This window comes from Mixophyes fleayi, chromosome 2, assembly GCF_038048845.1.
Source record: "Mixophyes fleayi isolate aMixFle1 chromosome 2, aMixFle1.hap1, whole genome shotgun sequence".
In the NCBI taxonomy this organism is placed as follows: Eukaryota; Metazoa; Chordata; class Amphibia; order Anura; family Limnodynastidae; genus Mixophyes; species Mixophyes fleayi.
The window spans coordinates 6,237,783-6,265,706 of NC_134403.1; the positions used below are offsets into that span (position 1 = coordinate 6,237,783).

The window sequence follows — 27,924 nt, forward strand, 5'->3', positions numbered from 1 at the left end:
CTAGCCCGTCCAAGCTGCTTACTCCTTTGGTAACCACCAGGTGAGCCAAAGGAATAGCCCCTTGAAGGTGTCCCCCCTTGATCTTCCCGAAAAACGAAGAACTGAAGTTTCTGGTCCTTAGGTTCTTTCAGATTAACTAGGTTTTGGCCTGAGATAATCTTGTCCAATTCTGGACCAAAGAGAACATCCCCTCAGATGGTAAGGCTTCCTTCATCCTTTTTGGACTATCCATCTACTTTCCAGTATATTAGCCACCGCTGAGGCCGAAATTCTGGCAGGCCAGCATCAAGGATTACGTCACCCAAATATTCTGAAAATTCCTTCCCATGGTCCACTAAGGACAAACAAATGATCTTTTCCTACCAGATTGTATGCCCTCACTAATCTGCTCAGGGCTCTATCGCTTGTGATGGTCGTGTTGCAACATCGACCAATGTCAAAATCATCTCATATTTCCTATTAATGCTGTCTGTCAAGTAAACAACATTTGTAATTGGAAAAGTGGTGGATTTAGGCAATGGGAGCATCCCCTCTAGGTGAAATCTCCCACTTTACCATTCCTATCTCCAAGAATGGGTAGTTGAGCCAAAATCTCCAATAAAGGTTTCTGCCACGCCTCACCCAAAAGTTGTCAACTTCAGGAAGGATGTAAAGGAAATTGCACACTTCTTTGTCCTTATAAATAAACATCTGGAACTCCAGGTTCCTCCTGGCTTAAATATTAAGGGTTTTCGAATCATTAACACCAGTCCATCAACACCCTGCCTGCTAGAGCTCCCGCATGTAGGGCCCTCTAATCCTCTGGTCCTCCCGTTACCTCCACCTTCAGCTCCCAAACCACACTTTTCCACCTCTAAACTTGACCCCGACCCTTGGTTCTCCTTTTCTCCCTTGCTTTCACATCTCCATCACTGTTGTGATCCTGTTAGTCCACCCACATTGCTGAGCACAGGTTCAGTTTGCTTTAGTTCACGCTCCACCTCTCCTCCTTCTCTTTCCTAGCTTCTAAGTGTTCTAGAATTTCTAGAATTCACTTATACCTCTTTGCCCTATGCACCTTGCGACGGGATTAACTTTAAGTAACATCATATAAATTTATTTAAAGGGAATAGCGCAGGGCACTTATTTATATAATTGCAAATGCACTTATTTTTGATAGTGTATACATTTTGGTAAAGGAGATATCTTTATTTCTGAGACCAGGGAAGAAACTCGTTTGTTTTAACCTTGATAGAGGAAATGCATGATTTCGGAGGTATATATCTGATACAATAAGCCTTTGTGAAGGAAATCTTTTGTGTATTGTGATGTGGGGAAATGACTTGTTTGGGGGTTTTGTGCCTTTCTTTGGGAATGTGCATTCTGCAACTGTCTGAAGAAAGGACCCATGTTAATCTCATGTTAATTACACCTTTTGAAGTATGATTGTCCAGCACATGAAGGCACAGGAAGGTTTAATTGGACATGCTTCTCAGCACCACTGCTCTGCCTGCTACCCAGCAGCTCTGGCCAGTGTAATGGGCCAGGGGGATCCATCCACAACAACCCTGACCCACTCCGAGGACAGTGGCAGGTGGGGAATTTGACTGGGGCGGTACACCTGTCAAACCATAACGCAGGTGTCCTAAGGCGAGCTCAGGGAGGACAGAAATCTCCCATGGAGCAGAAGGGAGTACCAGCCAAGGTACACCAGTAATGGGGTACACTCGCAGCGTCAGTTATCCAGAAGAAACCCGGTTCTGGAGGCCGGTAAAGGAGTCCAGTGGTGGCAGCATTTGTAAGCCCCTCCTACTGCGGTGGGAGGGCGCTTTTGGGATAACGAAAGGGAACGGTGCCAAAGTATGCCCAGCCGGTTCCCAGCAACAACAGACAGGGTGGCATAGGCGGCCCATCTTGTCACACACCTGTTCTCAGCCGAGTTGGCTTTAATTGTACTGCCCTGTATGCCGTCTCTGTTTTGTCCATGCTCTATGTACGGCGCTGCGGACTCTTTGTGGTGTCATATAAATAAAAGATAATAATAATAATAATATTGCACAATACACACACACTTAGGCAAAACGTTTCTCAAATTCAGCAGCTTCTGGATCCGCTAAGATGATCTCCTGTCACCTGGCAAGGAGTAGGTGTGACTACTTGGGAACAAAGACATCTCCCAATCTTGGCCCAAACCAATACAGATCCCCTAGTTCGGGGTTTACCTGCAAAGTAGTCACCTGACCATTGTCCCAGTCACCAGAGGTCCTATGCTGTCATCTGATGCAGGACCCGACAGCTGGGATGGACCTCTGCCAGTTAGGCTAGTCAGGCTAATGACTGAAAGAGGCTGGGGATCATCTCACTGCTGCCACAGCTCCTGGAGTATGGTCCGATTCTGCCACAAAATTGCTGTATTTACACTGGCTAGCTGGTCACCAGACCACCCAGCCAGGAACCATTGCAGAGGGGAGCAGGAGGCGGCAGAAAGAGCGTCCAAGCAGCGCTGATATAGATAAATAAAGTAAAACTAAATGGATGTACTGAATTGAATGTTTACGGCAGAGGGGCATCGACACCTTCTCCGTCACCTGATGAGAGGCTACAGTACAGGGCACAGCAGAGAGGGTCTGTTATAGGCATCCAGTAAAAGTGGACACAAGCTGTAAGGCTTTGTTCCTTGTTAGGCTCATTAAACATCACCCAGCAATGAATTTGTAGTTTAGGTAAATAACACAGTAATTGTACTAATTCTGCCCTCTCACCTCTTACATGTAACCACTGCATACAGTGTTCTGCAAATATTCCCTCCCCGATGCCTCTGAAGAACCTCTTTAGGGCATCAGAAACGTTGTCCACGTGATCATCTTCCTTCAGCACCATGCTGCGTGCGTCCTTCTTCAGCGCTTCCAGCAGAGTTGTGGTCTTAGAGGATTGGCCGCTCTTCCTGTAGATCCCGTCAGATTCCACCCCTGCAAGACAGATCATTTCTCCGTCAGTTCTACTAGATCACTGTTTCCCAACTCCAGTCCTCAGGGTCCCCTAACAGTGCAGGTTTTCCAGGTCACAAGTGAAGTAATTATTCCACCTGTAGATCTGCTACAATGTGTCAGTCAGTAATGACTACACCTGTGCTCCAGCAAAGAGATATGGAAAACCTGCACTGTTAGGGGTCCATGAGGACTGGAGTTGGAAAACACTGCACTAGTATATAGGGGTGCACTCAGTTTAGAGTATATATGAGTAATAATGGGGCAGATGCAATTATGATAAATCAAGTTTCAATAACAATATTTTATTCAGCATATTGTGTTGTGCTTTGTGTACATAAAACTCAGAATCTTACGGACATTTCATTTCTTGTCAAATTCTAAAGCAAAATGAGAAACATTTCTGTTTCTACCCCTACAACCCACAGAATTATTATTATCCCCAAAAATTATACTGGGGCAATATTAAAATTGAGTCAACAAGTAGTTCCTGATTTATTCTAATTCATCTACTCACATCTTTTTCTGAACACTAAGTGGGTGCTTCACCTCTCTTACACTGATAAAGGACATGACCACCTTTAATTCAATGCCACTTCCCATTACAATGTCTGCAAACGAATGCATAGCAGTAGCCCTGGAAATAGTTCCCCTATATCTCATAGTGATTTGGTGGGGGTCGGAGGCTGAAAAAGTTGAGACCTTCTGTGAGGAATGGTAAAAATCATTTTCTGCACAGTGACCCCAAATTCCAAGTAAGGGTTCCCTAATATTTACCAAATCTTGAAATGTGATCAATGCATTTCTCCACAAGGCAAGGAACGTCCGAGTTGGTCAGATGCTGCTCCGACAAGGTGTCGCCAGAGGTGCTGCTCGCCTTCTGAATAGCGCCAACCCAGCCGGAGAAATCCAGCTTCCTCTCTTCCAGGATATACGTTATCCTACATATAAAACATATACGGTCACAACAGACAGTAGCCTGCAGGTCATCACATCGGCCCTTTCCTCCTCTAAGCTGGAGATGGTCATTATGCAGTCCATGCACAATATTCTCTGAAGTTATTCTATATTTTTAATGAATGTTTGGAGGAGATAGAGCCACCAGAACTGTAAATGGCACTCGTAATGGGATCTTCTATCTCTCTCCCTCTTCCTGCCACGAATATCTCTTCCTATACAACCAAGTATTCTACGGCCTCTTCCCACTGGTGTCCACACCGCTCCCTCCATCATCTGATACTAGAACTCTGAGGTCCCTTCCTCTGTTACTGACATTACATCAGTCTTTATTCTACTTTCACATTTTTATTTTACATTTTGAAGTCTACAATTTAAGATTCCACTCTTTAGTCCATTCCTCTATTTTCCCTAAAACGCTACACATTTCTTTTACCCATTCTTTGTATCATCTGCAAAAAGACATAAAGTGCCTTGTAGTCCACAAGTAATATGACACATGTACAATAAGGGACCAGGACTGATTCTCCGCTGGTTACAGGCCCTGAGCTCACACCATATACTACACCACACTGGGGAAGACTCGATTTAATGAAATGTGCCTCTGAAACAGTCCATGGAGACACTCCGGGGGGGGGGGGGGGGGATGTCTGGCCTATAATCTTCTCTCATTATTCCTTAAACCCCATAGAGGTACTCAGAAATATGAGCGGAGATTCTTTACCATAGTAGGTGGAAATGTGCAGTGTCTGACATCACAGTCTGACATCACAATGATGTCAGATGACACGTCACTTGGAACTGAATCTCTCCCTCTGTCTCCTGTCATCTAGCCAAACCTTTATCCATTCCTCTGTCTTTAAGGCTAATATGAAGAGTTTCATTTCCTGAAAACCGTATTTTAAAAAAAAAAAAAATAAATGATGAAATGTATTAATCTAAAAATCTAAATAAGCTACATCCACTGACCCATCCGGTGCTATCACTAAGCCAGAAAATCTACTGGATCTGCTTAACAAGATCTCCGGACAGCAAATCCATGCTGCCTTGGATCCTGAAATATGATTGACACTAAATTGTCAACATTTCTTTTATTTTTTAAATGATTCCTATAATTTCCTTACTACTGATGAGTCTATAATATCACTTTCCCCCCTACTGACTCTGTGTAACAGAATTACATTCCCCATTCTCCAATCGCCTGGAATGACTCTTTGACACAGGAGATGCTTGTATGTGACACCATCTGGGCCCATTGACTTATCTACTATTAGTTTTTAGAGTTTAAGTAACACCTCTTCTGTATTACATACAGCAGGGTTTATCTTTCCCCTCTATAGTAGTTGACCCGTTGAATTTTCAAGAGTTCTTAAAACAGCATGAGATTTCCTTGTCTACAGTTTTTAGCCTCATCATTCCTCCTTTTGGTTGTTTTTTGTTTCACTAATGTATTTAAACAATGATTAGTTATCCTTTTTACTGACTGCAATCTTTTATTCTGTTTGCACATTTTTTTAGACAAACTTTGCAAGCTTTTTTGGTGTACATTTCTTATATGCAGTTTACTTAACACAACAAATGCCACATCCTTGGGGAGCCATATCAGCTTTTGCTTCCTTTTACTAATATACGGTATCTGGCACAAAGTTACATGCAATAATGTATGTTTTAGTTTATTATAAGTTCCTGCACTCATATAATTCCCCCATATTGTCCTGGTGGTCTATAAACGTGTCTCTAGTTGGAATACCCTCTCTCCCACATTTCTGTAGTAACCCTGATACTCTCAGTTGTAGGTGCAGCCACCTGTATTATCATCCTTTACATATAAAGCAACTCCACCTCCCTCTTACCCTACTCTGTCTTCCTTAAACATGGTATAAGCAGGAATACCTATGTCCCAGTCATGGTTATCATTGTACGATGACTGGGTAGTAGCTACGATATCTGGACATCATGACTGAAGTAAGTTCAGGGAGCTTTTTCCCTAAACCAGTAATGGACAACAGGTGGTCCCAGGGTTGCAAGCAGCCCCCCAAGCCTTCACCTGTCGCCCCCACCTCCTTCCTGCTTTATTGTGCTATTTTTTTGTTATAGCTTGTAACACTTGCCTGCTGATACGTTATTACAGATAGCTGTTTCTTTGATTAAAATGTAATTACTTATTCTTATTACTGAGATGAAGGATAATCTGCGGCTCTTTTGAAGGTTAAAGGGCTCCCGTGTGGCTGGTGAAGAGTGTCAGGTTGTCACTGCCCTGAACTGCGAGAATGTACATTTATGTAGCATTTAAAACTGCATCACTTTTCCTTGACCTGCAACTATCACCTATACAATTACCACCATGATTAGGGGGCAGAGGGCTCTAAAAAAACTTTCATCTAACCCCTTTATCCAGCTTAAATAGCCACTAATGAAATGTCTGAACCTCACTAGGATCCACGGTTCCCCCAGCGGTGGTAATCGGGATTCCAGCACTTGAAATACTAGCACAGAATATAAAGATCAAAATAACCTGACATAATTGAAAAGTAAACTTACATTAACACAGACAGCGCAGTTTTCCCAAGAGACTAGTAAGTGACTGCTGCCAATTCCGAAGATACTGGATGCCGGCACTGGAGTTTGACGTCAGAAAAGTGAGCGACATGAAGATTTAAAGCGGCATTTCAATCTGAGGATTAGGGTTAGGGTTAGGCAGTGGGTTACACTATTGCTGCTTTAAATTTATAAATCTTCATGTCGCTCACTTTTCTGACGTCAAACTCCAGTGCCGGCATCCGGTATCTTTGGAATTAGCAGAGGTCACACATCAGTCTCTTGGGAAAACTGCGCTGTCTGTGTTACTGTAAGTTTACTTTTCAATTATACGTTTTTATACTCATCAGCTTTTTTTCCGTCGAGATACTCTGCGTCGGTACTCCAAGTGACGGAATACCGTGCCCAGTCCTCCCCTACACCAGGATGCAAGCAGTGTCTTCTGAACAAACCAATCCTTTAGCCAAGTGTTCATGTTTATTGTGAAACCTCCGATCTTCCTACTTCCTAGGACCAGGCAAAATGCAGAGAAAGACTGAGGACGATGGCGGCCCCCAGACTCCTTTCACAACAGGTATAAAGCTCTGTGCGCTGTTCCTGCATCGCTGGTAGATAAATCATCCGCACTCTACGACTCCACCTCGAATCACCGATCTAACAAGCTTTACCGTGTGCCTCCTGCCTCTCGGAGCACCTGACATGCACCAACCACTTTGGATAACTTCCCAAAGGACACCGAACGATGTGACCAACATCTGCTCTAAATGCAAAATGGTTAAACCATTGGCCAAGTTCTCCGTTTGGGCCTCTCTCGCTCATTAAACTGGTGCATCCAAGGAGCTGCTCACACAACACCCAGAAAAAAGTTAATTAGCTTCGGATTCTTTACTTCAAAAGTAGTTTGTAATATACAGTAGATTGGTCTCTTTGTCCCAAACCACTAGCCAGGAACATATTGTGCCCTCACGTGCCAACAGCACCCTAAAGCAGTATTGAACCCCTTCTCCAAGCTGCGTGGTCTTCTGCACCGGATGTTAATGTTGAGAATTCATTCAAGTTTGCCTCTACTCATCTTATAACTCATCATTTAAAAATCTTGCACATTGTACAAACCATTACACTCTCAGAGAGCCCTAAACTGGCCATCACCCACGGTCTCTGTTGCACTATAACTCTAGTGATCACTATACATTCAACAGGTCTGATATACAAAATATGACACTCATATATGCCACTTACCTTCCTTTCCCCACCAGAACAAGTTCATTCCCTTTCATGGCTGCAAATGACAGAAAAATCCCATTACCAATGTACTGTCTCCCACTATCACAGCGCTACATCGTTAGCGATAAAATAGAAAGACAAAAATCCATCCATTCAAAACGGTCATAAAACAATCTGCACTCACACCGGTGATCGTCAATACACAAATAGGTAGATAAAAGGTCATTTTACCTTTTGACATCATGAATACCAGGAACACTGAGTGTACTAAACATACTAGGTGGGCTGCGTGAGACCGACTAGAGTCGACCTGTGTTATGAATACTAGGGAGCCTTGGTATAAATACCACAAAAGCGGAAATTGGAAGAGAACAGTAGGATATTGGATAGTGAGGATATGAGGGATATTAAGAAAAGTACAATTTGATAAAAACACACCACTCATAGGGGCATCTAAAAGTTGCTTTACACAAGTTGATACAAAGCTGTATATATGTTCTGTAGATTGTCTGTAGTAAGGGTGAGGGGCTGACAGTTACCCATAGAGATGGCCGAGTGGGATGTTCAGGAAACAGCAGCCAGAGACCATTCTGGATTCTTGTAGATGGTATTTATTAATAACCGTACTGTACAATGTTGGTGGATATCTCCTTTATCTACTTACCCAGGAGATAAATCTCTTCTACAAACCCTTTATGCCATTATGTGTCAGATAGAGAATATCCATCTCCTAGACACCTCGTGTAATCTAAGCACTGCTGATTGGTCAACCCATTTGGCCGAATTAAGCCATCAGGCCCGAAAGTGCAGCTAAGAATATGTTTGGGTTTTGTACACAGACAACTGGCGATGTCACAATGAGCCGTCATTGGCTGATCAGACTAATAGGGCCCCGTGGAATCTGGATAAACTGACTGGCAGATCTGAACCACGTGTGTGGTCAGATTGGAAGCGCATCTGGACAAATGGGTGTTCAGGACCAGCAGACACATTGAGACCACTTCATCTCATGTTACCCGGACGTACAGAGCTCTGAAAGCTTCTTCAGGTTGATGACTTCCACTATGTCATTGTCTTCAACGTAGGTGTAGACATTGGTCTTACAGAGCGAAAACCAGCCCACCGTAGCGCGCTCCAGGCTCCGCCCTGCTTTAGACTGCAGCCGACCAATCCGGTCAAAGTCATAACTTAGAAGTTCCTCGGCCTTCAGCGGAATAAAACACTAAAGGGAATAAGAGGAAGAGGATCAGGGCAAAGTCTTTGTATATAAGATCAAAAAGTGCATTAAGACCCCCTACTCCATTATGTAACGTTAATATATAGTTGTTTGGTAAAGGTTAAGAAGAAAAAGACAGGTAAAAACTAAAAACATTGGAAGAAATAAGCATATAGGATAAATGTATTTCTATTATTGACTTGTTTGTGCGCCTGAGCCCAGAGAAGGGGGAAGGTATCCCCTCAACGAGCCCACTCCTTGAGTGCCCACCAGTCTTCCTGTGTGTGTGTTATAGTTAGTGGTGGAAACTGTCCCAATAGTGAACCATGTAGTGTGGGAATCACAGATTATTGTACATTGTGTTTAAATCTCAGTTTAGATGAATCACTGATCCCTGCGCTCAGATGCCAACGTTTTACATGTAATATCGCTGTGTGGAAAGAGAAGAGGTCTGGGGAGAACCAGGGGAGAAATATGACCAGAAAGTCCTTGTCCATTGGACGAGTCAAATCTAGTCCTGACTGGTTGCCTCTCCCTGATTGGCCACCCTGATCACATCACCCACTAGGATTTGTCCAGTATTTCTAGAGCTTATTTGCATTCATCATTTGAATTTATGGCAACGATGGAAACTGTTGTTGGATCTTTACAAGTTACACAAATTATTACTATGATCAATTTATAAGATTCAGCAAAGGACAGCTGTGCCGTACATCATCAGTACCTCTCGCCGATGTGTTCAATGTCTGTTCTGCTGTTTTATTCCAAAAGGATACAGAGTCCTGTGCTCAGTATAAGTCACTATGCGGAGGCCTTGGGGTGACCTCTGCTAGAACTCGGTAACATCCAGATCTTGTACTATTACCATAAATAGTCTGCACTATATGAGGTACAGCAGTGTGCTCAGCACTGTATATTACATTACTATATGCGCCATTCCCTGTGATTCCGCCACGGTGTCACCAGCACAACCTATTATCTGGGTGCCCATATGGTGAGACTGGGGACTTAATAAGAATAAAGAAAACTGATCCATATACAGCAACACATCAACGGCAGCAGGAGACTCACAGTAACGAGAGACAGTGGTACGTTTATGTCACACAGTGCGCGGCGCAGTCACAGGGTCAGACTAAAGACAACGTGGAAACCAGCTGATCGTAGCAGCCGGCACAATACAGCAACAGCTGAGATAGTAAATATCTGTATTACATGGAAGCCGTGGTCACCGTGACATCTTCAAAGCTTCAATTTCATTTGGTCATAACGTTAATCGCTCTCTGTGACATATTTGGAAAGTCTATTCTTAGCACTTTGAGACATTTTAGTACAATTCGCAATTCCCCAGCACAGAAACAAAGACATTGAGCAGGGATTGCTCAGTACACAGCCCTATTACATTCCCCTACATGCGTGTAATAAACATTACTCAGGACATGAACATCAGTCATGTAAAGAGCAGCGTGATGGAGACAGACTCCATACCTTGGTGATGGATTTAACCCATTCCTTGGCCTCCTCCGGAGTGTCCGCTGCAAACAGATATAATCTCTCAGACTTGGTGTAAATCTCAAAGGTGCTCTCGTACCTGTGAAGAGAGTCATCATCATCATCATTTATTTATATAGCGCCACAGATTCCGCAGCGCTGTACAGAGAACTCACTCACATCAGTCCCTGCCCCATTGGAGCTTACAGTCTAAATTCTCTAATACACACACAGTATAGGGTCAATTTTGATAGCAGTCAATTAGCCTACCAGTATGTTTTTGGAGTTTGGGAGGAAACCAGAGCACCCGGAGGAAACCCACACAAACACGAGGTAAGCATACGAACTACACACAGATAAGGCCATGGACGGGAATCGAACTCATGATCCCAGCACTGTGAGGCAGAAGTGCTAACCATTACGCCACTGGTCAGACATTGTGTCTGTGCTAGACGATAACTGTACAAAAGATGCAATCACTGGCTCTTCTCCAAACCCCATCTGTACACAGAGCTCACTGAGGAAGCCACGTGTGGCGAAACGCATTTCTCCCTATATGCAGCACAGCAAGTTTGCATTGCTTATTTACTAGTACTGCATTGTCCTTTTCTATATATTATTTTCAGATTATTGTTTTGCACTATATAGTAATTAATAACGTTTAAGTTATTATAAATATTTTCCTATACTATGGGGCATATTCACATTGCCGCGGAGCGCCTCCGGAACGGCCGCAAAGGCATTCCGAGGCGAAGTAACAGCGCGGATTTCTCTTCGCCGACCATAGAGGGGTGAGGATAAATCTGCGATGTTGCTCCGAACAACGCACATAATTGAATATTATGCCTCTATATGTTTAATATATTTTATTCACTGTTAATTCCATTCTTCCTCTTATCTATTGCCATTTCACCTGTAACCCACTCATTTCTTTATTCTTTGTTTTAATCTATATAGAATACTTTTTATTAAAATGTATTTTAATCTTCCTGTATCTTGCCACAAACGTCACACACACTCTCAGGGGCTGTACCCCCCCTTCCCAGGTCTCTGCACACTCTCTTATATCTCAATCCACCTTCTAACAACATTATAAATGATCAAATCCTCTTCCTCCCACAACACAAATATTCCTAATACATCACACCCCATTGCTGCCCTTACATATACACCTGGCACATCCCTAGTTATACATTAATATCTTCCCATTTCTTCTCTCATCTTTCCAGTATTTAACCAATTATTTTTCCCATCCATCTATCCACCATGGAATCCGGAATTTATCCCTCAATGGCTCAGAGAGACAAGACCTACACCGACCACACGACCAATCACTCCACCCTGCGCTCCACAGCAACAAGAAGTTTAGTATTTTTTCCACGACTTCCTGAAACATTAGTACAACTGTTGCGTTTCAGATGTGATACAATGGACCCCACTTAGATAGCGGATTTATTTCATTACTAAGACACATAGGCGTACATGTATCAAAGTAGAGATGTTGCCCACAGCGACCAACTAGATTCTTACTATCATTTATCTTGTACATTCTATAAAATGGATAGCTGGAATCTGATTGGCTGCTACAGGTAACACCTCCACTTTAGCAGGTTTGATAAGTCTACCCCACAGATGTAATGTCATTCTCACCCATGGGTGTCCTGTGGGATGACGGCTACACACACAATCTCATCCATTCGGATCACGCCGTTGGGGGTGGAGCTGTGGTTGTTTTCATAGTAACTGAGGGTCCCTTCATTGAGGACGCACCACCGACGACTAAAGTCTGCAACACAAGCACAAATAGTGAAAGAAAGTCCCCGGCACACTATCCAACAAACACAAGAATACAAAAAATATATATACAAAATACATCACAAAACTAAACAACAAATGAAATAGACTAATACAAAACATACAACAATATACTGTAAAAAATGGTAATAAAAACACAGTGCACTGTTAAAGGTGAGAGGGGAACGGAGCGGCTGCACAAGACCACCAGAGACATAGTGGTCCAAACACTGAGTCACAAACAGACCAGCCGAAATTACATAAATGACATATGACCCTCTGCTAATGAACAATCGCAGTCAGGGAGAAAGTCGGAGAGCTCAGACATGTCCAATTTTACAAGATATATGATTAGCTATGAATCATCTTAAAATTGTACAATCAAGACTACTATTGAAGATTTAAGCATTTCCAGAGAGGAACGTCTGACCAGGTGGTTGGAAACTGAATCTTCACAGACAGAGTACAGAGAATCCAGCCGCAGGTCTCCCCGACGTCTACAACAGATCTATCGTAGCCCAGAAGCTCTAAAATGGTATTTTCAAGATGTTACAAAGTTTTCCCTAGATGTCCAACCAAAGACAAGTGCAGAGTAATCTTGAGCTAGACCTGGAATCGGTTGTCAGGTCTTAGACACCTCACACGGTATTAATCCATTACTGGCACAACGTACATACACTAAGAGGAGAAACAAGTCTCCTTTCCAGATGTCTCCTCGTTCTGCAAGTTTATTTGAAAAGGACCAAGAATGATCCAAGGTTAGCATTCAGCCAATTCAACATAACTGATAACACAAAATCCCTCACAGCTCGAGAAGCCAAATGTGGAAAACAGAAGGAATTGAAAAAATCAAGTTATGTTAATAAAGATAATCTTCCAATACAAGTATGTGAAGCTTGAAGTTACAGAACACCAGCCAAAAGTCTCTTCCAAGAAACTTCAACCCTCTTAAAAAATGTCTTAGAATTAGAGTAGAAAGGAACATTCTTCTAGAGGGATATGGCATCTCCTTTAATTGTTGTATATTGACAGAAGACATAACCAAAACTGCAGGATCATCAAGTATTTAGAGAGTGTTCACTCTTCAACCGCCATCCAGTGCTCCATCCTTCCATAAATCTACCCCCGACGCACAGAATGGTGGGGAAAACAAAGACGAGGTAACAATTCCAACTTCCGCTTCCTCTAAGTGCACCAAAACACCTAAGCTGTAATATCCTCTACTCAATTATACCTCATCAAGGTGCATATTAGTAAAGCAGTGAGAATATATGTTACGTGGGAAGATCACAGCAACTGGTCGCTAGTATTCTTCTACATGCCCCCCACCCTAACGTTGAGCTCATTGAGTTACTGTGATTATTGTTTACTGTACTGTGCTGTCTCACCTTGTATTGTAATTCTGTTTGTCCCTGTACGGCGCCACGGACACCTAGTGGCGCCCTATAAATAAAAATGAATAATAAAAAATAATAATGTCCAATAAAAGTGAGCAAATCACCCTATACCATAGGTACATGTCCGGGACGTAGAGAGACAATGCACTTACATCTAACACTTACGTGGTAGTCACAACCAGAGGCAATATGTAGGGACTGTAGCCTATAATTATCAAAGACAAATGACTGGCAAATAACAGGGATGAGATTCCAACACCAAAGACTGTGCTTTGCTAACGCCACATGAACACCTTTATACAAAAGATGCAAAGACCATTCTTCTGCTTGGTAGAGACATCCCAAGAGTACATAATGTGTGCCAATGGTCCCGCACCTCGTTCCAAAGGGTTGTCCTAGGCTGGCCAATAGTGAGAGAAGTCTGCTTAGTGTAGTACTGCAACCTATGGCATGGTACGAGTGATGACATCATCAAGAACCCCACAAGAGCGCGTTTGGCAATCAATAGTCAATAGTCCATCACCTGCAGTGTCAACATAAGAAGAGCGACATGAGAGATTGAGAAAGGGTATGTGACCGATTCCAAGCAGTACTTTTACAGGCGGATGATGGACTCACGTTTAGGTCTACAGGTGATAAAACCATCGCAAGTGAGGCTAACCTGAGGCATCATAAAATTATCTCAAATAGTCACCTTGTGGCTAACTCCTTCTAGAAAAAGCGAAAAGTGAATATATATTTATCGGCAATATTTTCACTAATAGAAAACTTTTATTGAATGACAAAATGATATCGGTATATCGTGGGGAATTATTACTATCAAGCCTCAACGTCCACCGATCGGTCACAAACCTACGATTTCCTAGAGCATGCTGTACTATTCCATGTGGAGCCGTACAGCATCTTAATGGACTCTAGATTCCGATATACAGCTACGTGCTATGTGATCATTGAAGATACCATGAAGCAGTATAAGAAAGGCTGAATTCCCTACATCGGATGGCCATTTGTCCCTTTCTGGAGGCTGCTGGTGAGTCCTTCGTACGATCATTTGAGGAGCAGTCAGGGTCCATCCGAGACACCATACTCCAGTTATCATCAAGGCTCGTCGCTTCCATCTGAAATATATGGTCCTCGGCCTTGGGATCGATGGACTTCTTTGGGATTTCTGCGGTTTGATTGAAAGACTCACTTTAGAGGTAACTGATAGTTCAACATAGAGGTGACTATTAAAACCACTCTACGACCTCTGTCGTTCCATTTTTATTTCTTCATGTCAGCAGCTGGTTCTTAATCAGTGAACACAGAACGGGGGTTGTGTGTCTTCTACCTTCCAGCAAATGATCACATTTTAGATCTGATTCTTGATTCCAGGCATCAGTCAATGAGAAAGCATTCACGAGATGCAGAGACCGGCCAATAGCGAACAGCTTGGGTTCACAGCACCAATTAATATTCAAGGAAAGTCTAAACTCCATCAGTTTCCTCAGAATCCAAGAGCTGGGATGTTTTGCTACCCACTGAGAGAAAGAAGCAGAAATATGATACAGTAGGCACCCGAGCAGATTCAGATTCAACGCTGCTACATACGCATCTCATGGAAGCACAAAGGAAAGAACCTCACATCTTCTCAGATGCTTCCACAAAGACCATTGCCGGTTCCGCCTTGTACATGGGTGTATCCAAGTATTGCATGTTAGGTTTTGTTCCCTGTTCTGCAGGTGACGGACCAGAGAAGAACCACAGGATGGAAATAATCATCATCATCATCATTTATTTATATAGCGCCACTGATTCCGCAGCGCTGTACAGAGAACTCATTCACATCAGTCCCTGCCCCATTGAAGCTTACAGTCCAAATTCCCTAACACCCACACACAGACTAGGGTCAACTTTTCCATTTTGATAGCAGCCAATTAACCTACCAGTATGTTTTTGGAATGTGGGAGGAAACCAGAGCACCTGGAGGAAACCCACGCAAACACAGGGAGAACATTCAAACTCCACACAGATAAGGCCATGGTCGGGAATTGAACTCATGAACCCATCGCTGTGAGGCAGAAGTGCTAACCACTCAGCCACCGTGCCGCCCAACAAATAATGTTATATTTGACTTACAGTTTAATATTTATATAGCGGTATCTACAAAACTAAAAAGAAGTATTGTACCTAAAATAGGGCACAGAACCTACCTTCCTTGGCCTTCCTGTTAGTGACCAGCTTGGTCATGGACGAGGTCTTGTAAAGGTAGCCATTGTGTGTAATGGAGTGATGCATGACGTAATACTCCTGCGAGATAATTCCCGGGTCCAGACGAGGAATCTCTAATAATAGATAACAGAATATTACAAAATAACAATAACTGAATACTTTCACATACCAACCGGAAACAGAATAAAATAAGCGCAATACTAAATTTCTATCTATCCTGTTTATTTATGTGAAAGTACATTCTTTATCTTGCAGTATATGGAAGCAGGCACCACACTACATGAAAGAGGACCTGTAACGTCTACACCGTGAAGGGAGCCATTTTGTTGAGTGAACCAATATTCACTAAGGACCAGTGACATCACTGAGAGTGCAGCCTATCCAGTCACTAGGAACCAGTGACATCACTGAGAATGCAGCCTATCCAGTCACTAGGAGCCAGTGACATTACTAAGGCCCAAAGTGTTAGGACTCTGTCCTTCAAGCGGAAATAGGCCTGCAGTACCTCTGGGCTAACAGAGGTGCTGCTGTATCTGGATAGTTTCTGTTTGCCTGTAAGGGGTTAAGCCCTCATCATCTGAGATGGATCGTGGTCACCTGTGTCTGGCCTGTATTAGACTGCCTTTTCCTACAAACTGGTGGCAGTTCGTGTCTTTGTCTTGCTGCTCTCTCTGTGAAGATCCTGCTTGCATCCTGAATTCTCCCTGGTATTTGACCCCTGCTTTGTTCCTACATTTTGTAGCTCATCTTGTTTCCCAGATCCCGGCTTCATTTGACTTTGTTACTGCTTAGTCCCTGGTATATTGTGTATCTGTCTGCTTCGGACCCTGCCTTTGTCTGACTCTCCCATGTCTTATGCCTCCTGACTAATCTGTGCCTTGGTCATCTTGCTAACCTGAATCTGCACTTCACCATTTGTGCCTGAAATTCTGGCATCCTGCTTCTTCTGCCAAACCTGGTAATCTTGGCATCCTGCTTCTTCTGCCAAACCTGGTAATTTTGGCATCCTGCTTCTTCTGCCAAACCTGGTAATCTTGGAATCTCGCTTCCTCTTCTGTTATAACTGAACATCAGTCTTTCCTGATCCACCCTCCCAGGAAACCTGCTAATCCTGACAAATCTGTGTTATTTATACCATTGAATGCTGTAATTACTAGTGGTTTAACCATTGACTGCACCTAGTTATACCTGTCTGATCCTTGTTCAATAATAAAGACACTACCACACCTCCGGAGTATTCATACTGGGAATCCCTAACACAATGTTATTAGTAAAATAATAGGCTGATTTCTCATGAATATTGGTTCAGTCACAACACGTCTGTCTCCGCTGTGTACAGATAACCTGCTCTTTAAAGTACAATGAGAGATGTAAATGTTCATATATCTGTGTTCCATAATAATAATTGGATAAAGGCTGTATTTACTGTTATAAAGAAGGAACAGAACAGGAATTAAACACAATCTCAACCCATTCAATGGGGCCCATTCACAAAGTGCAAAATCTCCAAAGTGCAGCTCAAAACCAGCGCCATGCGCCTCAATCCATCAAGTGCGTCTAGATTTCTTCCAAAGTGCAGAAGTTATCCGAGCAGAGAGGCGGCACTTCCGTGGATCAGACATTTGCGCAGGCTGCGGGGTACAGAAAACAAGATAATGGCGTGCAGTGGGCGCATTTCTACCTCGCTATATGCAGAATTTGCACTCGCAGTAGAGCTGGAGTTTGATGTAACATTTACAATTTTGCAGATATTAGAAACTATAAAAAGTTCTGTCTACAAATAGTGTAAATTAGAAGTAAAATTATAATTTTACAAGGAACTATTCACTGACAGCCACTAGTTATTACTGTGTGACAATTATATTCCAAGCATCATAGAGAGGGAATAATCAGTCAGGTCACTTGCTGATCACCAGGACTCACAATATACAGACTGTGGCTGTGAGAGTACCCGGGGAACTCCTGAGTCAACTGGGAATCTACAACTATATGTGGCAGAAACATGAGGATAGACCAACATCACCGACATTACTCCTAAAGCATAAATCCTCATTCTGTCTGTCTGTGGTGTCTGATCTAATAGAGACGACATGCACTCTGTAACGGAATATGATCTGGATCAATATATCCCTGGAACAAATTATAATTACCTAATGGATTCTTGCGCTAGCTGAGCAGAGATAGACCGCAAACAACCACCACCCTACACAAACTGCAAACACCATATTTGTAGATAAGGTACATGAACAGGCATACAACTCTATACATCATCATCATCAATTATTTATATAGCGTCACCAATTCCACAGCGCTGTACAGAGAACATCTATATTCAGAGTCAATGCAACAAGTATTTCTCATTACAGGAGTACCCATTAATTGAGTGCACACAGACGCACATCACGCCCCGATGCCATTGGGTTTCAGCTGAGTAGAGCGAAATCAGTTCAAAATGCTGATGTCAGCTAAATGACGCAGTGCTAGGGATCAGCTAGATACAACGAGAGTGTATCCAACAAAATATTGCACATAGGACAGTGGAATGAAGCAATACTCAGCCAATCAATTAGGAACTAGTGGCATCACTGAGGCATGAGGCACTTCTGAGACTTGTGTAGTTTTGTGTGCTAGGAATAGGTCAACAAAGTTTATCCGACACAGCAGCTGTACTAACATCCACCACAAGATGGCAGCACCTTACCACAGAGCAGATCACAAAGGGCACAATGGTTACATTGTAACAGGGGGTCACAAGGCCTGACTCTGAATCTGCATAACTCAGTCACTTTCTGGTAACTGCTCATTACTGCGCATTGATCAGCAGCGTCACAGCGCTCCTACCGCCTCAGGACAGCCGCTGACTTGTTCTAAGAACATTAGGTAAACTGAACAATGCAAGATTATTTTTGGAGGTTTCAATGGCTATTTATGATGATCCTCTCTCTTCTAAACTACACATTGCAGACATCAATGACATCAGGGATTCTGAGATAATGTGGAGATTTACACGGCGATGTCCCCTTTGTGTTTGTACTCTGACGTTTATTTGGCAGAGAATGGAATCCATGAGAGACGTTCCCCTGTGAGGACGTGTAGACATTGGGGAAACACTAAGTAAATCCATTTACAGGGCAGCCCTGGGAGTCCACACCTCATCCACTGACTTTATAGAGCGTGACAGAGAGCAGCAACAGGAAGCCTGTTTCATCCACGTTTGGTCACTTCAGTGTAGGATATGAGCAGTATGTCATGCTCCGTAGAGACAGCACGGTGCTCAGTGGTTAGCACTTCTGCCTTACAGCACTGAGGTCATGAGTTCAATTCTCAACCATGGCCTTATCTGTGAGGAGTTTGTATGTTCTCCCCGTGTTTGCGTGGGTTTCCTCCGGGTGCTCCGGTTTCCGCCCACATTCCAAAAACATACTGGAAGGTTAATTGGCTGCTATTTAATTGACCCTAGTCTGTGTGTGTGTCTGTTTCTCTGTGTGTGTGTGTTAGGGATTTTAGACTGTAAGCCCCAATGGTGCAGGGACTGATGTGGAATTAGTGGCGCTATATAAATAAATGGTAATAATAATAATAACACCGAAATAAGAATTAGGGGCTGTGGTTTGAAAATCTCACTTCCGACCCACGGATACATTATTACATTCGTTTTTTTCACGCAGAAACTTAGAAAAATGGAACAAGTAACATTCTGAAAAGATTACAGCAGCGAAACGGAGGAGACACTGGAGGCAGCGGTGTCTAGCGTGACTTGTGTTTTATACGTGTGTATGAGGCCGGTTCCTGTGATACATAAATACCATATAATGCGAATCTAGTTCACTGACTGCAGTGCAGAGACCTACACATTAATAATGGCGGCTTCCACTGCGCGGAGGTGCAGAGCGCACTTTAGGTCACACAGACAAGAGGATGGCTCTGCAGAAGGGGTTAATCTGTTTCCCATTAAGAGTGTGAGTCAGACACAGCAGAATATCTGGCACTGTCTCCCCCCCTACAGCTCCCCGGTCATGGCTGGTGCAGGGGTCTAACGGTTATTACAGGAGGTACAATACTTAGAGCACACAGATTTATCCTGTGCAGCAGCCGTGTTATATCTGCGCTTGCAGCGTGGTGTCCTCTTACGCTGTGTCTGCCAAATACCGGTAGTGTTATTAGTAATGTAATCTGTAGTTTATGGATACGGAGGAGAAAAGGAGAAAATTATCCTCTCCAGAAAAAAACCAACTGAAGGTGGACTCAGGTCATATAGAACAATCTCCGATTTCTCCCTGGAAAACAGAACAATCCGTCTAGCACAGGCCTGTCCAACCTGCGGCCCTCCAGGTGTTGTGAAACTACAAGCCCCAGCATGCTTTGCCAGTAGACAACCTGCTGATAGCTGGAAGGGCATGCTGGGACTTGTAGTTTCACAACATCTGGAGGGCCGCAGGTTGGACAGGCCTGGTCTAGCAGGACAAACCGATGCACAGAAAATAAACCGCTTCCAAGTGCTGTCACCCGCACTGCAGAAGAAGCTGGAAGACCTGTGTGTCATATAGACTGAGGTCTGACATCCTGCACCTCACAACAATAGAGGACTGCCCTGGGGTTCTGATTGGCTACATGCTGGTGTAGTCCCTCCCACTTAAAACTTTTCTACCCATGGGGGCAATTAGAATCGAACTTTCCCTTGTCGCCTCAGACAATAATATTCCCCAGACTTCACCTGATATTTTTTACATCACGCTCTTAAGTTCACATGCAATGCAATTGTAAAGCTCCCCTCACGCGTTTCATGGGCTAAACAATGTGAGATACATGGGTTAGATAAATTGTCTGTATAAATTCCTGCCCATAAATCAATGTTAACGTCATAACAACAAGTTGCCGTGATAAACCTGTATAACAGGCGGTCAGAGATCTGTGCTGGGTCTGTGGCTTCTCTGACACCGGCATTTATCCTCCGGCAAACTACACGCACATAGGTTTGTTTTCCATGAATATGATTCTTTCTTTTATAATATATAGGTTATATTATATGTTATATATTGATATTATTGTATATTTATAAGAGGTCACAATGATCTGCAGTGAGCTCAGTGTTTGGGATCAAGCTGTGGGACATCCCCATGTGATATACAGATGACTGATCCGCGGAAGGAGACACTGTGTGCCGGGCGCTCTGAGGAGCTAGTACTCTGTCACCAATCAGGGGGTTTTATTTTGCCAAACCAATGACCCTGGATCTACTACAGATAAAGACCCTGGGTCTAGGTGAGAGATAAAGAGGGTGAGTGAGGGATGTTTTCATTTCAATTATAATAATTTTTACACTTGTGTCTGTGTTTTATTTACATTTTTCCTTGGTGCACTACAGGTCCCAGCAGTCCTGGGTGCCAGTATGTCTCCTGGCAGCCCTGGGTATGCTGGTGCTTGTAGTACTACAGGTGCCCGCATGCCCAGACACTAAATGATAACCTGACCATGCTGGGACCTGTAGTGCTCCCGGACAAAATGTATTTTTACTATTAATATTACCCACATTGACCGCCCCAGGGGTGTGGGAAGAGCCTTAGCGCTACCAGCACAGGACTGGATAAACCTGGGGGGGGGGGGGGGGGGGGGGGGGGAACACATTTTGGCTTCGCTGACCCGATCTCCCTAGCGGAATCCAGCCCGGAGCTGACTGTCCTTGTGGAAGGGGGACCCATCGCTGCTATAGCGCCACCAGCCCCGGATGGCAAAGCCAAGTGCTGGTAATAACATCTGGGAGCCCCCACGCTTTTGTCCCCCCAATTTCACTCTCACCGGCTCAGGCTGCAGCATTAGGGTTGGTGACGCTGGGTTTGTTTTTTACATTTATTGCCATTTTAAATCTAGTGATTTATGTTGACATTAAGAACCTGCACACGTTACACATTAGGGGGTAAATGTATTAATGTCCGGATTCTTCAACTCCGGCGTGTTCAGCGTCTTCGGCGATTCAATTTAAAGCGGCGCTGCCTTGTAAAGGGAAACTTCTCTTTACAAGGCAGCGCCGCTTTAACTTTAATCGCCGAACACGCTGAACACGCCGGAGTTGAAGAATCCGACCATTAATACATTTACCCCCAGGACTGTAGAACTTATACATTATGGGGTCAACATTTTAACTGTGGACTTTCATGTCCGGCCCACTGAGGGACGCGGGGACGGTGGGGATTTGCTGTTTTACAGAAGTCAAGAAAAAGGTGAATATTTCATCCCTGAACGCACATAGTACATGAACACAGACACCTCTCTGCCACTTACAGGCCTGTTAGCACTTGTTCCCATACACCACACATAAAGGAGCCGCTGCTGGGTGAGGTGACAATTACCACTAATCACCTCCTTCCAGACTATTGGACACCTAAAACCTTTCAGCAAAGAACAAGCAACAAAAACACAATAACAACCACACGTGAGTCACGCAGGTAATGTAGCATGAGGGAAAAAGCAACATACATGTATATAATACAATTATTATATCTTATTAAATAAGCAAATTACCTACATACATGGACCCTATCAGTCGGTTTCCTGTATTCACCTAAATGTCAGTCCACAAACACATCTCACTCGCTTATGCTTTACTTCGGACCTGACTTGGGATGACCAATATCTGATTTATTTTATACTCAAAACATTTCTTAACATTTCCCCTGGCGTGGAGGCCGTCAGGTCATGTTCTGGACTATACAGTATCACCACTTTGGGGGTGGGAGTGAGGAATGAATTAAACATAAATTCAGCAACGAAAATTATCACAGAATTTGGAATTGAACAATTGTTTTTGTTATTTGTTCGTAGAACAATTTTTGCTGGAGGCGACAATGGACAGATTTTAATTGAATTGTCCGCATGGACCTGCGCTGAGCTGAAATACTCATTCTGTAACCAATTTTGCTGTGACCTCAGGTAACTGAGAGCCACAGAAATCCCCCCACAGATGTAACACGTCTGTACCGTGGTTAATCGTCAGGGTTCACCTCTGTTCCCAGACAACGGCCTCACATGTCCCCAGTTTCAGTAAATATCTCCGCAAACCTATTCCAGCACTTTAATAAAGAATTAGAATTTATTGTTGACTTAGAATGAATGACTCAGATGGACTTCCATCCGGAGATGAATCATCTCCTCTCAGCACATTACTGGGGGCCGCTGTCAGCCGGGAAGGTCCTTGGGGCACTGGGTTCCAGCTTCTCTGTGTTAAACATCAGACTTATAGTTCCGATAGAAGAGATACCGGCTACCTCGGCTCACAAGCGGGAGACACGGGGGTGACAAGCGAACAGGCCTCATGTTGGCCACAATTAGCCCAATATTCTCCGAGAGTGAGGCCACGAGACGACTATGATGCTCAATAATGATCCTACGTAATCAGTGCACAGTGGGGTCATCATTGTTAGTAAATGGCTTCGGAAGATGACTTCTATGACCTGTGTGCGTAGGTCATCCTCTGACTGCGCTGACAGCCCCATGACGTGGGAAGTGATCAGACACGTGAAGGTGGCTAAACTGGACAATATCCAGCCACTGGGCACATGCATCTCATCCAGCATCACCAGGGAACGTTCATATGGTCGTAACATACCAGAAATAATCAATAATCTGATTGTTTTCGGTGAATGATTTTCCTCTACAGCAGACTGGCCAACCTGTATCTCTGCAGGTGCTGGGAAACTACAAGTCCCAGCACACCATCTGGCAGAGCATGCTGGGACTTGTATTACTACAACACCTGGTGAGCCACAGCTTGGCCAGACCTGATCTACACAATGGTATTGAGGTGTGTGCACTGTAATTGTGCAAGAGACGTCAGATCTCTATTGTGTGTGATGCTATCACAGGGGGTACGACAGATATGGAGGCCCAAGTGCAGCACAGACCTCTGCTATGTTCTCCCAGAACACATGTGCCCGTCCCCTGTGTAAGCACACACAACATATGGACACGTATCGCCACCTAGGACTGGATCACTTATAAATAACTTATTGTATAAATTTATTTAAAGGAAATAGCGCTGGGCGCTTATTTATATAATTGCAAATGTACTTAGCCTTTATATTGTGTGTATTTTGGTATAGGAAATGTCTTGTTTGGGGTATTGTAACTAGAGGAAATCTCTAATTAGGCATATGCGAGAAGGGAATCTGTTTTGCCGATAGCAGGAAATGCTAACTAAGTCTTTTGATGTGAACTGTCAAATGCCTGCTCTGTCCTGAAGGCCTGGCAGTGTATCTTGGTTAAAGTGAAAGGAAATCTCTGATCAATGTGATTTAGGATATCACAGATTACTGCAAATTTTGTTAAGTATAAATTACATTGAAATCCATGTTTGGGGAACATAGATACTAAAAATAACGCAGACTTCAGAGCGCTGGCTTACCCCCTGCGAGGCTGTGTCCAAAACTGTATTAAACAGCACTGGTTTGTACTGAAATGTATCATTATTGTTCCATCTGACCTGATCACTGGTGCCTTCAACCAGTGTGACCTGTTCTTGTTAGGACACTGGAGCTAAATAAACATCACTTGCTTCAAGGTCCTGCTTAACAACTTCTTCCATGCTGTATTTACTGTGACCTACAGATTAGACCCAAATCTAATTCGTTCCCAGCTGTACTGAAGTGTGGACCCAGCACCCAGTACAATCGCTCTGCCTGCTACCCAGCAGCCCTGGCCAGTGTCATGGACCAGGGGGGATCCATCCACAGCTTCCCCGATCCATAGTAAGAGGTCAGGAGTACCAGCCCAGGTACACCAGTAACGGGGTACACTCGCAGCATCAGTTACCCAGAAGAAACCTGGTTCGGGATGCCGGTAAAGAGTCCAGTGGTGGCAGCATTGTAAGCCCCTCCTACTGCGGTTAGAGGGCGTATTTGGGATACAGAAAGGAAACGGTGGCAAAGAAAGTCTAGCCAGTTCTCAGCAACAGCAGACAGGGTGACATAGGCGGTCCATCCTGTCACACCACCCCTGCACCCCCTTATTAATCCCCGTGTTATGCCCCTGAATATGAACAAATCGGATTGTAACCTGTACACTGATGTGATTTTATAACAAGATGTATAAATATAAAGTAATCACTCAGGAAAACACATTGCCCCTGGCCATCCGAAAATATCCCAGGTAGGGATATAAAAGCTGGACACCGAGCAAGGGCCAGAATTGAGGTGGAATGCACACAAGCCCTCACTATAAAGGAATAACATTATTCAGCTGCTGGTAGAGTTACATACACTCCACTAGAGAATGTATCTAACCCACTAAAAGGGAAAAGATAGATATGAGATCGATAGATACGAGATAGATAGATAGATATGAGATAGATAGATAGATAGATATGAGATAGATAGATAGATAGATATGAGATAGATAGATAGATATGAGATAGATAGATAGATATGAGATAGATAGATAGATATGAGATAGATAGATAGATATGAGATAGATAGATAGATATGAGATAGATAGATAGATATGAGATAGATAGATAGATATGAGATAGATATAGATATGAGATAGATATAGATATGAGATAGATATAGATATGAGATAGATATAGATATGAGATAGATATAGATATGAGATAGATCATACTTGCCAACTCTCCCAGGAAAGTCCGGGAGACTCCCGCATTTTGCGAGAGTCTCCCGGACTCCCGGGCGAATGTGGCAATCTCCCGAATGCCCAATTCCTAGTGAAGTGGGCAGAATTAGATCCCAAACGCCATCGCGGCGTTTAGCCCCGCACCCACTATCAAATGACGCAGTTTGCGTCATTACGTCGTGGGGGCGGGGCCAAAATGATGCAAATTTTGGCGCCCCGCCCCCCGCACGCCCACCTGCTACAGAGCGTCTCCCGGACACCAACTTAAAAAAGTTGGTAAGTATGAGATAGATATAGATATGAGATAGATAGATAGATATGAGATAGATAGATATGAGATAGATAGATAGATAGATAGATAGATAGATTTGTGAAGGTTATTAGTAGTTTCCTATATAAGACAACTTGTATTTTAGGGTTTGTGGTTGTCAAGTTCTGGCTAATTATAAACTGTATATGTATTACATACTTGCGTCCTTGGATATAACGCTAGTTACCATATTATTATTACCCTTCATTTATAAGGCCCCACATGGGTTCCGCAGTACTGTACATAGGACACAGCTGGTAATTAATGCTGAGCAGAATATTTGTTTGTAGACCTATTATTAAACCATTTTGCTACATTCTCTGTGACATAAATATAATTGATATATTTTCCATATTTCCGATGTTGGAACCTCAAGCTGTCCATCACTGAATAAATCTGTTATTACGGACATATTCCTCTTATTCCGCAGCGCCGCTCTGTCCGTATCGAACACCGACGGTTCTCAGACGTCCTTGGAATACCGGGGGCCCTTCCACCTGCTGCCAAGGTACACTCAGACATTCCCAGATCACACACTGCTGGGTTCAGCTTCCGTCTGGGACCACAATGTTTATAAAGGTGCAGACGATTCTGTAACTTCCAGACAATCCTGCGGTGTCCTGCGCAGGAGCCAGGAGATTAAAGCAATGTTCAGGGACCTGTTCTATCTCGTCAGCTCAATGTCTGAGTCACCAATACCTAGAAGAGTCTACAGCATCGGTGTAACCGGATCTGTGCCGTGACACAACTGCAGCGGCCACAGAAATACATCTTACGCTTCAATAACTAGTAACGGATTATTAAACGTTCATTTCAACTCGTTTAGTTTTAACCTCATGGTTTTTGCAAATCAAACCTTACACATTAAGTCCAGAAATTAGGGGGTAGGGAACAAGGATATAACTGCATCCCACCTACACACGTTTCTTACCCGATGTCCTGTTCTGCCTCAGAAACTCTTCCTGCAGCGTCTGCCCCGCCTGATGCGCCAGCTCCAAGGGTTGCGAGAAAAAGACCTCCGCCGAAGAGCAATTAATGTCGGCCCCACAGAAGACCAGGGCCTGGGTCTCCGTCAGATCACTGGTGGTCACTGCCACGCACAGAGCCTGCAAGAACAGAAAACGTTTATTAGTCCCCCACAACGCGTTTCTCTGGTGCCATGTTTGTCTGGAAATATTCACAGCAAGGAGGATGTCACGTGGGCAAACAGAGCCCCTCGCGAAATGTGACGGGACAAATGTTTACAGTGTTCTCAAACAGTCTTTTAGCCATGAACTAATGTATTTATGTTGTCACATTGGCTTTATGTGACGGCCAAATACTGGATTGACGCACTGGACTCCGGTCTTATCTCATCATTATATGAGAGAGAGGACGAGAGACACAGAAACAGAGATAAAGAGAGAAATTCCCACACACTCTGCAGTTTGACCATATCCACCCGTCCGCTGCATCGTCACAATCCAGCCCTTTTATTTTATTTTTACTAATTTATCTAAAGACTGATTTGCCCCCCTTTTACTGATTTACCGACGGTCGTACTCTTCCATCTGTCTGCACTTTAGCAGGTTTTATCCTGCGTTTAGTCCCTGTTAGATGAGTCTGTATGATATTTATCCTTCTCCGACTGGCTTAATCTACGTTTCTTATCTGCAGCTTTCTCAGCAGGAACGTGATGCTCTTAGGGAGAACTGGGCGACTCCAGGGTTTTATTAAAGGTTGGTTTATATAGAAAGCTGCACTGCACAACCAGTTGTAACATGAATGTGGGTGAGACTGAGGCTTATTCCACAATGCCCTCATCGCTGCCCATTATAACACATCTACTAACACAAAACTGTGTCACAGGCTCCGATATGAACAGGAGGTTTCACGCCAGTACCAGCATTGTGTGGGAGTAACCACGTTTGTTAGTACAAGATAGCAGACTTCTCTCTGGACAATCCCTTCCTCAGTAATCAGCATTATTATCAGAGAGAAAATCTTTATAACACACAATCAAGTTTATTACCAATGTACTTTACATATCAAGTCCACTTCCTCTGTACCCCCCATATACTGTCCCCCCAAAACTGAAGGCTTCCATGGAGCCAATACCCACTTCGGCCCCATCTGTATACAATAAATACCCTAAGGATTAATATACAAAGTACAATTGTGTGTAAGGTGAACAGTGGGCAGCACCTGCGACTAAAAGAGAGG

The 27,924-nt window shown here is 43.6% G+C and overlaps 1 protein-coding gene across 7 annotated transcripts in view; it reads right to left on the reverse strand.

Moving 5' to 3' along the window:
• The window catches only part of ARAP1 (ArfGAP with RhoGAP domain, ankyrin repeat and PH domain 1), a 141,580-nt gene that overhangs the window by 22,090 nt on the left and 91,566 nt on the right, over positions 1 to 27,924 (reverse strand). For all 7 annotated transcript variants that reach the window (XM_075198344.1, XM_075198343.1, XM_075198342.1 and 4 more), the window contains 8 exons: positions 26,654 to 26,828; positions 15,773 to 15,904; positions 12,040 to 12,175; positions 10,387 to 10,489; positions 8,712 to 8,907; positions 7,701 to 7,740; positions 3,744 to 3,907; positions 2,742 to 2,948 (listed from right to left, as the gene is read on the reverse strand). In XM_075198344.1, coding sequence (XP_075054445.1) covers positions 2,742 to 2,948; positions 3,744 to 3,907; positions 7,701 to 7,740; positions 8,712 to 8,907; positions 10,387 to 10,489; positions 12,040 to 12,175; positions 15,773 to 15,904; positions 26,654 to 26,828 — 1,153 coding nt within the window. The remainder of the gene's footprint in view (positions 1 to 2,741; positions 2,949 to 3,743; positions 3,908 to 7,700; positions 7,741 to 8,711; positions 8,908 to 10,386; positions 10,490 to 12,039; positions 12,176 to 15,772; positions 15,905 to 26,653; positions 26,829 to 27,924) is intronic.